Source organism: Hyperoodon ampullatus, assembly GCF_949752795.1.
Source record: "Hyperoodon ampullatus genome assembly, chromosome: 2".
Classification (NCBI taxonomy): Eukaryota; Metazoa; Chordata; class Mammalia; order Artiodactyla; family Ziphiidae; genus Hyperoodon; species Hyperoodon ampullatus.
Genome location: NC_136915.1, coordinates 7,890,664 through 7,907,827, shown reverse-complemented (window position 1 = coordinate 7,907,827; position 17,164 = coordinate 7,890,664). Strand labels below are relative to the sequence as shown.

General features: G+C 41.5%; 1 protein-coding gene across 1 annotated transcript in view; it reads right to left on the bottom strand.

Annotated features, from left to right (window-relative positions):
* Window positions 1–17,164, bottom strand: part of KIF1B (kinesin family member 1B) — a 135,957-nt gene that overhangs the window by 26,218 nt on the left and 92,575 nt on the right. The window contains exons 24-32 of the mRNA XM_079728565.1: window positions 16,382–16,530; window positions 14,820–14,998; window positions 14,527–14,664; window positions 13,100–13,348; window positions 4,980–5,098; window positions 3,908–3,993; window positions 3,433–3,562; window positions 3,099–3,261; window positions 318–408 (exon numbers count right to left, since the gene is read on the bottom strand). Of these exons, the coding sequence (XP_079584691.1) occupies window positions 318–408; window positions 3,099–3,261; window positions 3,433–3,562; window positions 3,908–3,993; window positions 4,980–5,098; window positions 13,100–13,348; window positions 14,527–14,664; window positions 14,820–14,998; window positions 16,382–16,530 (1,304 nt within the window). The remainder of the gene's footprint in view (window positions 1–317; window positions 409–3,098; window positions 3,262–3,432; window positions 3,563–3,907; window positions 3,994–4,979; window positions 5,099–13,099; window positions 13,349–14,526; window positions 14,665–14,819; window positions 14,999–16,381; window positions 16,531–17,164) is intronic.

Sequence of the window (17,164 nt, the reverse complement as noted above, 5' to 3'; positions counted from 1 at the left end):
GAAACACTGAAACAACTCACTACATTCAAACCGACAAAGAACTTATTGGCAGACCAACCCCCAGGCTACTCACAGGCCCCACTGTAATTCAGAGAAGATGCTGCCTGCTCTGTCCACTGAGGATTAGCTCAGGGCCCTGGCAGCTCCCTCCACTGTCTGTTCTCATCACAGAGCTCCCCCTACACAGCAGCTTAGATCATCATCCTTCTTCAGCTGAGAAAGCCAAAGGGACCCACACATGACGACTGCCTCACCGCAGCTGCTTCAAGGTACCACAAACCCGCAAAACATTTGGCAAAAACGTCCACGTCACTTACATTCTGCACATGATAAAAGCCCAGAGGACTTCCTCTGCCATTGTTTTTGAGGGGTTCAGTGGAGAATGCTTCATCATGGCGATGCAAAAAGCTTAAGAGAAAAAAAAAGACCCACGTAAATTTCGTATTAATAGTTTCATCAGGATCAGCTTGGATCCCATGGAAAGCAGCACCTTACTTAAGTAGAGTCTTTAACTGAGTCAAGTTATTTACGTTTCCTTGTAGAGAACGTTTTCCATATCACTCAGGTAGCATTTTAGCTTTTATGTCAAAAATGACTGAAAAATCAACTAACCCTATCACTTAGCCATGTGAATGTATGAACAGTGAATTCAGTGAACTCCTTTCCCTTGTAAAAGTTTTTTACTGAAAATAAAAATTGTGAAATCATTTTGTACAGAAAAGATTTGGCAGGTTAAAGCTTCTATAAGATAGTATCAAAGCCTGTGGACAGCATACTTGCCTGGGAGTCTATCTAAGACCAGTTAGGAAGAGATTCAAATATCACCTCTTCCAGGAAAACTTCCCTGACTCACTCAAACAGTTCTATGTTCCCATAGCACTAGAGACCTATTTTTCTTCAATAGCAATGATATCATTGTTTGTAATAATGTATTTATTTGCTTGTCTCCCCAAAAGACAGTGAGTGTCTCCCAGAGGGCTCTAAATGTAGAAAATACTCCTGAAATATTTGAGTCAGTGGGCTATGTTGACTTATTCTCATAAATGAGATTTTATTGTTCTCTCTCCCTCCCTATTATTAGTCTGACATAAAAAGAAGTGGAGAATTATAGAATACTCAATTCAAAGATTTACTGCCAGATAGAAATATCCACCAGAAGGACATCTCACACTCCTGCAAGAAAAAAATGGAAATAAGAGAATACTTTTTTTTTTTGGCTGTGTCATGCGGCATGTGGGATCTTAGTTCCCCGACCAGGGTCTGCAGTGGAAGCGCGAAGTCTTAACCACTGGACCACCAGGGAAGTCAAAGAACACTTAGAGTAGGGGGTAGAAAGACCAGGATCATGAACACCCAGTCTTCCAAATTACACTTGACCTTTGAACAACACAGGTTTGAACTGCGTGGGTCCACTTATATGTGGACTTTTTTCCATAGTAAATGCCAGGGTACTGCACAATCCGCAGCTGGTTGAATCCTTAGATGCGGAACTGCGGATATGGTGGAACCCTGGATACACACTCGGATTTCTGACTGTGCGGAGGGTCAGTGCCCTAACTCCTGAGTTGCTCAAGGGTCAACTGTAATCCACTGAGCCCAAAGACAGTGGTGTACTTTTGCCAGGCATCCAAATCACTGATGACACATACCGCTGTGGCACTGTAGCATTCCATACTACGTGTACTCTTGTCTATTTTCTTTCTTCTCATTTTCTCCTTACATCTCTCCCTTTCCTTCTCTTACTTCTTACTCCTTTTTTTCTTCCAATTTCTTCCTCTCCAGACCACACAGTGTACCTGCCAGAGGCGCCATGAGCATCAGCTGATCTCTGATCTACACTCCAACAAGGCTCTGCTTGGAGCAGATACAAATATCCTGGGGTTCCACAGAGGTGACACATGAAATCATTCACATTGCTCTACAGCTGTGTTTTCCCTATGCAGGCCAGATGAGAGTTTATAAAAACCTCAGAAGAACTTGAGTCTTCTTTCAGCATGAGTCAACATACCCTTTCCTCCAGAGCTAATGCCAGGTGGAGATACTACTCTCTTTTTAGGAGATTTTAGGACAGAAGTCAACATACCACTATTGCCATTTCAGATGTCAGTTAACCAAGTAGGTCTTTTCCATAAAATACATCAGTTGCTAACTGAGGCTACTAGCGAAAACACATTAAATGGGCAAAATCTATACTGGACAGATACTATTTCATCAATTATAAGTTACAGCAAATGATATTAGCGGCTTACTATGTAATAATCACATTTAATTGAGGACTTGGCTAAAATCTATGTAAAAAGCAATGCTGCTTTAGGACCCCAGGGAAGGCTAAGGCACATACTGAGGGGAAATGAATGGCAGAAATCTAAAGCAGCCTTTTGGTGGCACCAGTGGCAAACTGTGGGCTTTAGGAATGGGGTGGCTCAGACTTCATTCTCTTATACTGTGGCCCTTTCCAAGTACTGAAGACATATTGATGTTTGGGGGTATTAAAACTTAAAGATTATCCAAAAAAATGTTTTTGGAGGTCTTGAGAGGAAAGTACCTAGAGCACAGAGCTCCAGAGGGTTATAGGACAGAAAATGCTTAGAGAGTGGATGAGAAATGAAACCTGTCACATCTTCTCTACATACTTACTAGCTTTTTTTTCAGTGGATGCAGAATTTTGCTGCTCTTTAAATGACTTACATTTTCCCTTTCCCAAGTATTAAATAAGCATAATTGGCGGTTGGATAATTCATGGTTTTCATACTTGTTTATTAACGTGACATTTCAGCATGAAGGGCATTTAAAAAGACTAGCAAGTAAGCTCATCTGGATCTGATCCTATACTCCTGGCAGAGGGGGACAGTCCACAACCAAACCTTCCAGCAGGATATTGGCCACACTCCTCCCCACAATGAACTCTGTTTCATTCCACTGTAGGTTTCCAGTTCTTACTCCCATCTTGAGTGAAGAAAGCATTTCATTTCAGCGGCTGGTAGTCGTTTCTCTCTCAAGAGTGTATACTACCTAGCAAGTGTTAGATCGCTCTATAGCGCACAGAGGACATCATCCGGGGTAAGAGCCTAGGGAGGCAGAGCAAAGGGGCGGCTTACTTGAACTGACAGAAGATATCTGCATACTCCGGGAGGATTCCACTGGCCTGCAACACTGTTACACGGAAAGTGAAGGCACTGCCCAGTTTCAGGTGGTTGCCAATCTCTTCAGAAAATCCCTCCATTACCATCTTACCATCCAGCAAAGTGCTTGACTTCAAATCTAAAGAGGGTCAAATGAACACACGTATGGTTCAGGTAACACACAAAGCACCTTTCAGAGAGGAGAGTGTATCTTTCCATCCCTAGATGATAAAAGCAACTATCTTCCTTGACAATGGTATTTTTCCCTCTTTGAAAACATATGCGATCATAGTACACTCTGATTACACACCTAAGTCATTCATTCGATTGATTTCTTCTGGAGGAGTGATGACCTCAGAACTCTGACCCTGTCCTTCCACAATCCTCAGCTCCTCCAAGGATAGACCAGAACGGGTCATTGCAACCGAAGAAAAGTCACTCTGAAAACAAGGCAAGGGTAAGTAGATGATGAAGTAGTATGACAACGTATTTTCCCCCCATTTCCATAACTTATATTTATTTGCCCAACAAATAATAGTGACTGAAAAGTTATGTGGATTAAGAGCTGCCTGAGCAAAGGCAACACACCACAATATAAATGCTGGGCCTTTACCCCTACCTGGGTAATCGTTAGGTGTGCCCCGTGCTCTATTACCGACCCTGTGGTAACCTAGGCTTTTTAGTTCTAGGCAGAACTGCCCTCCAGTGCTGAACACCCTCCTTACAAAGCCTGCCTACTTCCTTATCCTTCCACAAGGTTTTCCTCTTCCCGGCAGATTTCTCACCTGATTATAGTACTCATTATCAAAAGATATTTTAGCTGTTCCTGACTGTCGAATTCCAGAACCATAATCAGGAGCTTCTTCGTCCGCTAAGTAGAGGAAAAAAAAGAAAGAAAGAAAAAAAAAGAGCAAGGATGAGACTACATATGGGGACAAGGAGGAATGACTCCTATTGAATTACAATAATAAAAAAATATAGGAAAGTAAAATAAAAGTAAATAGGAGACGGTGGGCTTTAGGGTTCTCAAATTTTAATACAAGAGGAGACACTAAAGAACAAGTCTTTTGCTTGAGAAAGAGACCAAAGCAGTAAAGTCAAATAGGCTGCTTCCAACTCTACTCAGGTAAACTTACCACTTCCTTAGCTCGAATGAAACTAATGAATAAAGGATCGGTTTCATTCTTGATGTTGTTCAAATGTCATACTTAGAAATACTGACCCCTTCACTTGACAAGATTATATTCAATAATACTCAATAAATATTTGAAAATATTAGACTGTACTTGTGAAGACCTCCATAGCTCAACGCTGGTGACTATCGTGCATTTCTTTCCACGGGGAAAGGCTGAAAGAGGTCACTAAATACAGCACAGCAGTTGGAAACTAAAACAGAAAAGTTACAGGGAACAGCCACATTCTTTCTTCAGAATGTAGGCTGGATCTTGGAAAAAAGTATAAAGTGTCAAGAGCTCGATCCACGCATTGCACAATAGCAGCCAAAGGACAGAAATGTCTAGCACAAGTATCCTGACAGAAAATTAGGCAAGAAACCGTCTGAATATCCTCTGTTATTTCTGAAGCAGTTAAGACACATCATTTAAAATGCAAATGACTTTTATAAAGGTAACCCAAGGGTTGTTCTTCATGTTAAAGGAAATCCCTTTACCCCATTATTCCAAAACAGCAGGAGCCCAAACCAAACAGGATCTACTCGTGATACTTGGGCACAACAGCTAGAAAGGAAGCAATAAAGGCTTTCTTCAGTCTGCACTGAAGCGCGGCCCTTACGGAACTGGCCTCCTTTGTCTCGAGGCAGAGGACCCATGGCCCTCATTTCAGAAGAGGGGCGCCTACCTGCGATGGCCTGCACAGCCACACGGAGAAATCCCCGCACTTCGCCCTTCTCACTGACAACGGCCACCCTGTGAATCAGGGGCACGGGGTACAGCAGGTTGCTCAGGTAAACAAATGCTCTAGAGACAGAAACCAGGAGACAGACATCTGAGCATCCCACAGGCAGAGAAGGTGGCTTTCAGATTTACTGAGAATACCTTCATGAAACTGTGAGCTGGCTTCTGGGCCCTGTCTTAAGGTCACCTCTCTGTTCTGTACTCTCAGACTGCCTCCTGTTGCTTTTTCAGAATACATAACGTATAAACAAATGCAAATGCTTGGTAAAGTAGTGGAAAAGACCAACGTACACCAAATTACTCCCTATAAGAATTACTACCATAGGTAGAGTGACCATTGGAAGTAGACTTCTAAGATACTCCTCTACAAATACTGCTACGAGTGGGAAAAGGGAGCCCATTAAGGAGTTTAACCTTTTAATGTAACTAATTACAAAGAGGTTTTTGTTTTGTTTTCCCCAATAGATAATACAGAAATCAGGAGACAAAAATGGTCAGAGAAATGTGACTGAAATACAGTCAGTAACTCTAAAATAGATTTCAAGTCACAACATTGTGGGTCTTTATTTTTACCCTAAGAAATAACTATGATCTTTAGGCAGGGTGACTGACACATATGGGCAGAAAGGCCATGTAGCCAGAAATTTCTTTGTTAGTGAGCTTATAAGAGACTCTGGATGGACATCAAGATAAATGCTAAGGGAGAAGGAGACAGCTGATCCCTAAAGGGTTGCTTTTGCTTCTAGGGTTCAAAACTTTATTCAGAAATGCATATACACAAGGTAAGACCTAACATTTTTCAACTTCAAATGAACTAGCAAAGTCGTGTCACATTTGTTATCTTTTTTTCTTCTTTCATTATTTTGTAGCTATTGACTTTTTTTAAGCAACACAAACCAGTGATCACAAAGCTTGGGTGTTCATTCCAATTAGTGGGTGGGAAATAGAACCTAGTTCCTACTATTATTCCTGTCTTCCCACTTGGTATATGCTGATCTTTGAAGACAAGACAAGACAGAGAGTAAACATTTGCATCAAGAAATCACACATAACTAAATGTGACACATGCAGGCATACCTCGTTTTATTGTGTTCCACTTTCTTGCGCTTTACAGATATTGCATTTTTTACAAATTGAAGGTTTGTGGCAACCTTGTCTCCAGCAAGGAGCCATTTTTACAACAACATCTGCTTGCTTCATGACTCTGTGTCACGTTTTGGTAATTCTCACACTATTTCAAACTTTTTCATTATTATTATTTTTTTATGGTGATCTGTCATCTTTGACGTTACGGTTGTAATCGTTTAGAGGTGCCACAAACCACAAACATACAAGACACTGAACTTAACCGATAAATGTGTGTTCTGACTGCTCCACCAACAGGCCATTCCCCCGTCTCTCTCCCTCTCCTTGGGCCTCCCTATTTCCTGAGACACAACAATACTGAAATTAGGACAGTTAATAACCCTACAATGGCCTCTTAAGCATTTAAGTGAAAGGAAGAGTCTCATGTCTCTTACCTGAACTCAAAAGTTAGAAATGACTAAGCTTAGTGAGGAAGGCATGTTGAAAGCTGAGACAGGCTGAAAGCAAGGCCTCTTGTGCCAGTCAGACAAGTTGTGAATGCAAAGGAAAAGCTCTTGAAGGAAATTAAAAGTGCTACTCCAGTGAATACACAAGTGATATAAGAAAGCGAAAAAGCCTTATTGATGATATAGAGAAAGTTTTAGTGGTCTGGAGAGAAGATCAAAACAGCCACAACATTCCCTTAAGCCAAAGCCTAATCCAGAGCAAGGCTCTAACTCTCTTCAATTCTATGAAGGCCAAGAGAAGTAAAGAAGCTACAGAAGAAAAGTTTGGAGCTATCAGAGGTTGGTTCATGATGTTTAAGGAAAGAAGTAGTCTCCATAACATAAAAGCACAAAGGGAAGCAGAAGTGCTAATGTAGAAGCTGCAGCAAAGTATCCAGAAACCCCAGCTAAGTTAATTAATGAAGGTGGCTACATTGAATAAGAATTTCAGTGTAGATGAAACAGCCTTTTTTTTTTTTTTTTTTTTTTTTTTTTTTGCGGTATGCAGGCCTCTGACTGCTGTGGCCTCTCCCGTTGCGGAGCACAGGCTCCGGACGTGCAGGCCCAGTGGCCATGGCTCACAGGCCCAGCCGCTCCGCGGCATGAGGGATCCTCCCAGACGGGGGCACGAACCGGCGTCCCCTGCATCGGCAGGTGGACTCTCAACCACTGCGCCACCAGGGAAGCCCTGAAACAGCCTTTTATTGGAAGAAGATGCCATCTAAGACTTTCAGAGCTAGAGGGAAGTAAATGTCTAGCTTCAAAGGACAGACTGAATCTCTTGTTAGGGGCTAATGCAACTAGTGACCTGTAGTTGAAGCCAATGATCATTTACCATTCTGAAAATCTTAGGGCCTTTAAGAATTATGCTAAATCTACTCTGCCTGTTTTCTATAAATGAAACAACAAAGCCTAGATGACAGCACATCTGTTTACAACATGGTTTACTGAATATTTTAAGCCCACTGTTGAGCCAGACTGCTCAGGGCAAAAAAAAAAAAAAAAAAACCCTTTCAAAATATTACTGCTCACTAACAATGCACCTGGTAACCCAAGAGCTCTAATGGAGATTAATATTTTCGTGCCTGCTAACACAACACGCATTCTGCAGCCCATGGGTCAAGGAGTAATTCTGACTTTCAAGTCTTGTTATTTAAGAAATACATTTTGTAAGGCTACAGCTGCCATAGACAGTGACTTCTTTGATGGATCTGGAAAGGATTCGCCCTTGTAGGTGCCATTAGGAACATCTGTGATTTGTGGGAAGAGGTCAAAATATCAATATTAACAGGAGTTTGGAAGAAGTTGACTCCAACCCTCATGGATGACTTTGAGGGATTCAAGACTTCAGTGGAGAAAGTAACTGCAGATGTGGTAGAAATAGCAAGAGAACAAGAATTAGAAGTGGAGCCTGAAGATGGGACTAGATTACTATAGTCTCATGATAAAACTTTAATGGGTGAAGAGTTGCTTCTTATGGATGAGCAAAGAAAGTGGTTTCTTGAGATGGAATCTACTTCCAGTGAAGATGCTGGGAAATGACAACAAAGGATTTAAAACATTACATAAACATAGCTGATAAAGCAATGGCAGGGTCTGAGTGGAATGACTCCAATTTTGAAAGTTCTACTGTGGGTTAGATGCTATTAAACAGCAACCTCCACCAGCAAAAAGCCTACTTCACTGAAGGCTCAGATGATGGCTAGCATATTCCTTTTAGCAATAAAGTTTTTTTTTGTTGTTGTTGTTGTTGTTGCGGTACGCGGGCCTCTCACTGCTGTGGCCTCTCCCGTTGTGGAGCACAGGCTCCGGACGTGCAGGCTCAGCGGCCATGGCTCACGGTCCCAGCCGCTCCGCGGCATGTGGGATCTTCCCGGACCGGGGCACAAATCCATGTCCCCTGCATCGGCAGGCGGACTCTCAACCACTGCGCCACCAGGTAAGCCCAATAAAGTATTTTTTAATTAAGGTACATACATTGTTTTTTTTAGACATAATGCTTTGCATGCTTAATAGACCAAATGTAATGTAAACATAACTTTTATATGCATTGGGAGACCAAAAAAGGCACGTGACTGGCTTTATAGCGATATTTGCTTTTATTGCAGTGGTCTGGAAACAAACCAGCAATATCTCCGAGGTATGCCTGTATGCATGTCTGCACCTTTTCCTGCTCTGAATCTACTTTAAAACAAAGAAAAGGAAGATGGAGCGGATTCTTGGGATTTCAACTCCAAGTAATGAAAACAATTCTGAAAATAGACAAAATACACCACAGAAAAACAAATGTTAATAAAACTGAAAGAGCATAAATGAAACATGAATGAAAGTATAACAAAAATAATTGCAAGTGGACACTGAATCAGATCAAATGATGTCTACTTCCCTTTCAGTCTGCTCCAAAGGTGGGGGAGGGCAATGCTAAAAAAGAGGGATAAAGCTCCGCTGTACAAAAATTTTTAAAAGAAAAGTCTAAAAAGGATTACAAACAAGAGTCTCAAACATCAACTACTGTGATAGAGTTTAAAGACTACGAATTTGGCATAAGGTACCAAATGGATAATTTCACCTTCCAAGTCAGCACACATACAGACCACCTTCATTTCTTACTGGCATTCCAGCCACTGCCCACGTTCAATGCCTTGGCCATTAAGGAGCCATCGCATATGCTCCTTCCCTGTCTGCTGTCCTCTCTGAGCTCTACTACCCACCTCATGCCTTTGATTTCACATCTTATTCCAAATACCACTCTCTTATGACAGGTCCCCCTAGTGTTTTACGATCTCAGTAGCACACAACTCCATCATTGCTATGATTTCCATTTATTTATGTAATTATTTGTCTGTCTCACCCACCAGACTGAAAACCCATGAGGGCAGGAACCATGTCTGGTCAATAAATATCTGGTGAGTGATTGAACATCTATGTACATAAGTGAACGGGAAGGTGATCTGTCCTCTATCTTTAAGTAGAAGTGGAAGATTTTTCCAGAAAAATGGGTTAGACCAGAGGTAGAGAAGCAAAGCCATTCAACTTTATATTAGGTTGATTTTTCAAAGCCATACTCATGATGGATATTAACTATATAGGACATGTTTAGATTCCTAACCATATTTAATTTGTATAGCTATTTTTTTTTTTTTTTTTGCGGTACGCGGGCTTCTCACTGCTGTGGCCTCTCCCGTTGCGGAGCGCAGGCTCAGCGGCCATGGCTCACGGGCCCAGCCGCTCCGCGGCATGTGGGATCTTCCCAGACCGGGGCACGAACCCGCGTCCCCTGCATCGGCAGGCGGACTCGCAACCACTGCGCCACCAGGGAAGCCCTGTATAGCTATTTTTATACTTAAAAGTAGCTACTCAAAAACAAGAACCCGGGCTTCCCTGGTGGCGCAGTGGTTGAGGGTCCGCCTGCCGATGCGGGGGATGCGGGTTCGTGCCCCGGTCTGGGAGGGTCCCGCGTGCCGCGGAGCGGCTGGGCCCGTGGGGCAGGGCCGCTGGGCCTGCGCGTCCGGAGCCTGTGCTCCGCGATGGGAGAGGCCACAGCAGTGAGAGGCCCGCATACAGCAAAAAAAAAAAAAAAAAAAAAAAAAAAACAAGAACCCCTGTTTTTAATTACAATAAAGTACTGTTTGAGCAAACGTTAAAGAAGAATCTCCTTTCTGTCTATGGCAACGGCTACTCCAAAAGTGGAAGAATATGAAGTATTCTGGTAAATTTCCCTTTTTAGAAGAGAGAATTCTATAATTCAGTGGCAGTGGCGTGTGCATCGGCACTGTGACTACACAACTGCACAGTCACTAGAGAGCTCCTTGTCTTATTATTATAACATAGGCTTTGGTCCAAAATCAATGCTTTGGGCTCTATAAATGTTCTCTTATGAAGTTTTTTAAACTGGAATTTTTATAATTATTCTTCATTCTTGAGAATCCTTGTACCTTGACCTAGCAGACTGAAAGAGAACAGGGACGAGAGAGGGGAAGATGTAAAGGATGTATTAGCATAAAGTTCTATGAAGTTACATAAAAAGGGAAACAAATTCTGTCAACATAAAGATAATAAAAACCAGCATAATTATGATCAGTTACAGAAAGAATTGTCAGTTCAGGTACTCAGGTCACAGAATAACCAGGAGACTTTTAACCCAGAACACTAGCCTAAATATTTTACATTTCATCCCAAATGATGATGGATGATTCATAACATCCCAGCATGCCATAAGAGAATAGCTAAAGGGACAAGCTCTTTTAATTTTCATATAAAAATTCACCAGAGGCAGCCAAGGCCATGAATCAAAACGTATAAATGGAATTTTACAAAAAACTGGAAAATTTTATAAGTAAATTGTATTTGCAATTATGTGCCAATACGGGAAATCTAATCCTGTGAATCACAAAAACAGCAAAGAAGTTACTCCTCTTACACAGAGAATGACTGGTACATAACTGGGTGATGTTGATTACAAATTGTTTGTAGGTAAGAAATGCAGTCAAGGGTGAAAATAAAGAGCTATCCTTCACTCTGCTGACTGCTAGATTTCACCTTCTCCCCTAATACTTTTCTTGCAAAGCAAAGTCAGTTTTAGAACCTGGGAACCCAAAGAAACGGAAAGGTCAATTCCTGAGCCACAGCTCCACAAATAATTTATTTGAAAATCAAAGTAGAGTTGATTGCCTATACCTACGCTTAAATCTGATATGATTAAAATGAGAGAAAATACATATATCTTAATGCAGAGAACTTCTGCATTACGTGGGATTTTCATACAACTGACTCAAAATACAAATGCTTCTGAGTAGAACTCTGAGTAGAACCAGGATATTCATTTTGCTAGTGTGGATGAAAGAATACAAAAGATGAAAAAGATCTTTAATGCTTTTTCTTCTCCCTACCTAACTCTTCATTTTATACTTCAGAACCTAACAGGTCTCAGTTTTCGTTGCTCGTCCTAAGTCAGGTCAGTGTTCTTTCCACCACACCACACAGGGTGAAGCCACCTATTCCTCATGTGTGATGGTGTAGAACAAAGTGAGCAGCGTGAGAAGCTGCAAGACCGGCATCAGGACCCAGCAGTTTGTGAATAAAAACGTGATTCCAACTTCCGACCCTCTCAGAAGAGGATGGAAACAGCCATAAAGTAAGGAGAGCATTATGGTCCCATTACTTGTACACAGAAGTACCTTTCTCAATTTTAATATAAATCAGCTTCTCTGAAATTCTAAGCATCTATTCCTGGCAATACACCAGACAATATTCATGGTTGTATAATCCTTTATATTTATTCATGGAAAAACTGAATAAATGCCCCTTTACCATTGTAAAACCCCAAGACTGTCTAACAGTACAACCCACAGTCGTAACTGAGGCTTTAATTTCTATCAAAAACCTTTCTTTTCCCCCTTTCCATAAAAGTGATCATCTTCTACATTATTTATTTAGTTCTCACCAGGTAACCAACACCATACTCTGAGCTAAGTTTTAGAACCTTGTGTCCCTAATGGGTCAGGGGACTCGCTGCACTTTCATATTTTTAGATAACTGGTGCTTATCCACTAACACTAATGTAATTTCCCTTATTTTTAAAGGGTTCAACAACATGTGGTTTTAATGCAGCACTGAAATTAAATCAAAACATAGACATAATTTTTTGTTAATCCAGTGAGGGCTGCCCTGTTGAATTTGTAATTAAAATTACTTCAGCATGAAGACTGGATGTAGACAAAGACCCCAGTATTAGGAACATGTGCCTGAGAGCTCTGCATCATTGACAGATGGGGCCAGAGACAATGCCTTGGTTTGGTAAGCTGAACTTAACACAAAGCAGTGTCATGGAGCACTGAACAAATATCCATTGTTGATGGTTTCAACAGATAATTTTATGAGATTCATCATTAAAATGCCTATAGGTAAAATCTTAGCACAAGCCAAAGATCTATGAAACTGGCCAAAGAAAGGCATCCATTTTAGTTAGACAAAGAGGAAACTTCACGCTCTTGATCCTTTTCTGGACTCACAGACTAAGCAAGAAATAAACCTAACACTGCTCCTGATTCCACTCCTGTCCTCGCGATTCCTGCTGATGCCAGGAGTCCTTTCAGCCTAGCCTTGGACTTGCTCTGCTATCCTTCTCACGTTGCCCCTTTTGCTTTCTCACTCACATTCCCACAAAGAGGAAACATCAGACACAATAACATTCTTCAACTCCGTAACAGTGTGACTCTTAGCTTTGATTACTTTCTCCTCTGGGGTCTCCCCCTTCAGAACAAAATTACTGGGCAGTTTAAGACAAGGAATCCTCCACGAGAGTGTCCACACGCTGCCGCATGCTGTACCGAGGAGGCCAAGTACCTCACAGACGCTGCCTGAGGGCTCTCTCAGCCAGATCAGCGTGTCATGAATTGAACTGGCTAAAGCAAAATTGTCCAAAATTGCACAAGGAGCCTCTTTAGAGCAAGAGCTGGTCCCTTTTTGCCTTTCTCACTTTAACCTCACCAACCTTCCCACTAAAATGAACCATGGGGATCTGTCGTAAAACGGGTCATGCCCATCACTGAAGAGATCTGATCCCTCCTCCGTCCCTGCGTCAGAGCCGGTGTCATCCACGAATGCCTCATCATCAAAATCCTCCATCTCATCTTGCTGCTCGTCAGCCAGCTCAGTGATGTCGGAATCGGCCGTGGAAAAAGTGGGGGAGGGCGTGCGGTCAGCAAGGCGCTCATTCACACAGCCGTGGAAAATGGGGGCGCTAGACACCAGGTAAGATGCCGACGGACACAGCCAAGGAGAGAGGAATAGTTGGTTAAACAGGAAGCTACAGCTGCCAACAGGACAGAACCCACTGGGGAACCAAAACAACACAAGCAAGTGGAAAAGCAAAGGGATAAAATAAGCATAAATCATCTGGTTCAGGTGAAATGGAACAAGGACTGATCCTTGGAATGAGAAAAGCAAAGGAAATACATGAGTAGAATATCCGAGGTAAACAATGTGCTGTAAAACATTTAAGTTCTCCAGTTCACACAAAAGATCAGCAGCCAGGTCTCAAAGGAGCCACTCAATATTAGGTGAAATAATAAGGTTTAAATCTTTATTCCAATTCCCATGTCATTTCTGAGCAGAAAACAAAACAGATGAAATGGTATATGGCAAAGCAGGTATGTGCCTTGCTTGGGTAAGACGTGTTTGGCCAAATCATCTCTTTGAAAACGCTCTACTATCAGAGTAGACTGGAAAAGACTTAACTTCATTTCTACAAAATACTATGACTTCAGCTCCACCTTTTAACCCAGTTCCTTTAAAACTGTTGGAAAGTTTTTGCAATTAGAAATTTTTTCAAATTCTGAAATCATTCAGGTGAAAACTTATACCTCTCTGCTTTAAAAATTCTAAACCTCTAAGAACGTGACTCACTATGGACTCACGTTAAATGCTGAAAGTAAAGTATACACAAAAAAGGTTCAGGTGGATTACTAAGGTGTGCAATTATTCACTCTTGGCAAAGACTAAAGTGAGATGAACTGCTTTAAAAATTAAAGTGAGGACAATCATGGAGAGATTGCAGTCTGATAAATTGGACATCATACTGTGATTTTAAACTATGCAGGATACAGACACAGGTTTCCTTTTTCTTTTAAATCTATCTTGGTCAAGTGTAAGACATTTTGTGAATGAGTTGACAGGCAGGGAAGACTGTCAGTTACTTTGATTGGAAGTCTGAAACTTAAAACAAATGTGCCTGTTGGATAAAACTAAAGAGAAATATACCAAATGACACAGTGGCTGTGTGTGAGTGGATAAGATTATAAATGGGGCTTTTTTATACTCTTTTTCTTTAACTTTCTGTAATATCTGCCAAGGCTTTAAACAACTAAAATAAAACCATTCATTACCTGAAAAGAAGACATCAATAAAATCATTACATACCTTCCTACAAGTTTGAACCAATGGAACCGATCATAAAATGGATCGCTGCCAGTCATGGTGGTTTCACTTTCATCTTGGGCGCTGGAGGCCATCTCACCTGCCCTGTCATACATCTCTCGCATCAAATCCAGCCTCTGCCTGTACAGTAACCATAAAGTGTGCTGGGTTAATATCACAAGGTCACGTCAAAATTTCATCTTGGAAGTATCTTCCATGTAAGATTTTAAAAAGCTGCTCCTACCATTTAATGATATTAAATAAGAATAAAGCCTTTATGCATAATGTTTTCATACTTAAGTTTCGCCAAAGACCAATAATGTGTTGCTCCGTTTTTCAGATCCTGGACTTCTACGGCCACCACTGTACGAGGGAACGGTCTGTCTTCCTGAGTTTTTTCCATCTCAGTGGGAAGTAATTCAGGAGGTAAAGGGGAGTACAACGTGTCAGTCAGAAGAACAAACTGAAACTGCACCTAAATGGAAGGAAGAAACCATTCGACAAACGGCCTTTCTGTTTTCAGCAAGTAAGTTTTGGAAACAAGGCAATATAATCACGCCTGATGGGAAGGAGGTCAAACAGCAGCATGTGCTCAACAGCTTGTGATCAACTGAAAAAAGTGGCCACTTGTATATTAATCATTAAGCTATTTACAGACTTTGTTTTCCTAGCCTGGCACAGTGTTTCTGCACAACCTAAAATCTCAATAAATATACCTTGGTTGACTGAACGAAGACTTCTGTAGAGAACAAATGGTGGACCCAGGAGTGCACCCTCTAGTCTCTCACTAATGAGAGAGGGTGGAGGCATGCTAATGTTTTCCATTTTAAATTCAGAGGATTACAACTATTACTCTTAAAATTGTTACCAGAGGCTAAGTGCTTTGCATTCATCATGTCATTTATTTCTTGATACCACCCTATATTTTTACCAACTATTAATGAAATGCTAGATACAGCTGTAAGACAAAAAGATAGTCCCTGCCATCTTTTAGTCTATGTGAAGAGGGAAATAGTAAATAAATGATTACAAAATGAGATGGGGTTATGAATGAATAAGACGTCTTATCCCCATTTTACAGAACTAGAATATAGCCCCGCAAGAAGATAATGATTTTTCCCAAAGCCAGGCAGTCTGTGCTCTTACCTACTTCACAGTATTGCCCCTCCCACACCGCCCCCTGTAAATCTTAGCCGTCAGGAGACTGTTAAACCGTGGGACATACAGAAGAATAAATCTAAGATGTGGTGTGATGTTTCAGTAATAGTAATTACCATGTCTAGGCACTACTTCAGCACCTTCCATGCATTCACTCTCTCATCTCTCACAAAATCCCTGGGTGGCAGGCATTGTTGCCAAACCCATTTTGCAGGTGAGGGACTGGAGGCCTGGGGCTATTAGGGTCAAACAACCGGGAGAGCTGGGGTTGGAACCTGGCTGTCTGGGTGCAGAGTGTACGCACCTGTCCATTACACAAAACTGCCTCTCAGACCCTAGAAGATGGCACTTAAAAGTGCCAACTTAATGGTAGAAAACTAAAAGAAAATTGAGATTTTCAAAAACCCAAGAGAAGTATTTTGCTACCAATATGTTTCTCTAGCTCCTGTCAGGAATACGGTCTCCGCACTTGTAAAATAAGCTAGAAAACATGTTATTTTAAAAATTTCATTTAACAAATATTTAATTAGTACCTACTATGTTCCAGGCACATATATTAAATACAGGCATATATAAACCTGTTTCATAGCAAAAAGCTGCTGAGTTCATCCAAGGGAAAGGTTAGCTCAAGATGAGGACCATGAAGCCAACCAGGCTCAGCTCTGCCTCCAGATGGTCCATGTTCCCACACCCTCCGTACCTTCTTCTTCAATTCCACACTGATGGCATTGGCCTCCTTCAGGTAAACGGCATTGCCCCAGAGTAAGTCTCTTAATGAGGTAAACTGATGAGACTTCCACTTCCGGAAGGCCCACTGGGCCAGCTCAAATTCATGTTGTGTCCAAGGAACTGAAAGAGCAAACGAAGTGTATTGAATGGTGATCTCATAACCATGTAGAAGTTATATCCCTCCTCTACCTCATCTCTTTCATCAAGTATTTTCCAGTTTTCCTCCATTCTTTTTTTCTTTTTTAAGATACACCTTAATGTGTGGCTTATAATAAAGAAAAAACCCTAGTACGTTGTACAACTTCAAATATATCTATTTTTCTTTCTAGTACAGGAAAAAGAAGGTCATATTTCACATAGATATTTATTTTTTATTTTTAAATATTTATTTATTTATTTTGCCTGCGCCAGGTCTTAGTTGCAGCATGTGGGCTCTTTGTTGAGGCAATGCGGGATCTTTAGCTGTGGCATGCGGGACCTTTTTTTTTCAGTTGTGGCACACAGACTCTTAGTTGCATGGACTCTTAAGTTGCGCGGATTCTTAGTTGCAGCATGCCTGCAGGATCTAGTTCCCCGACCAGGGATCGAACCCAGGCCCCCTGCATTGGGAGCATGGAGTCTTACCCACTGGACTACCAGGGAAGTCCCTCACATGGATATTTAAAAATAAAGAATTTTGTACAGGGCTTCCCTGGTGGCGCAGTGGTTAAGAGTCCACCTGCCGATGCAGGGGACACGGGTTCGTGCCCCAGTC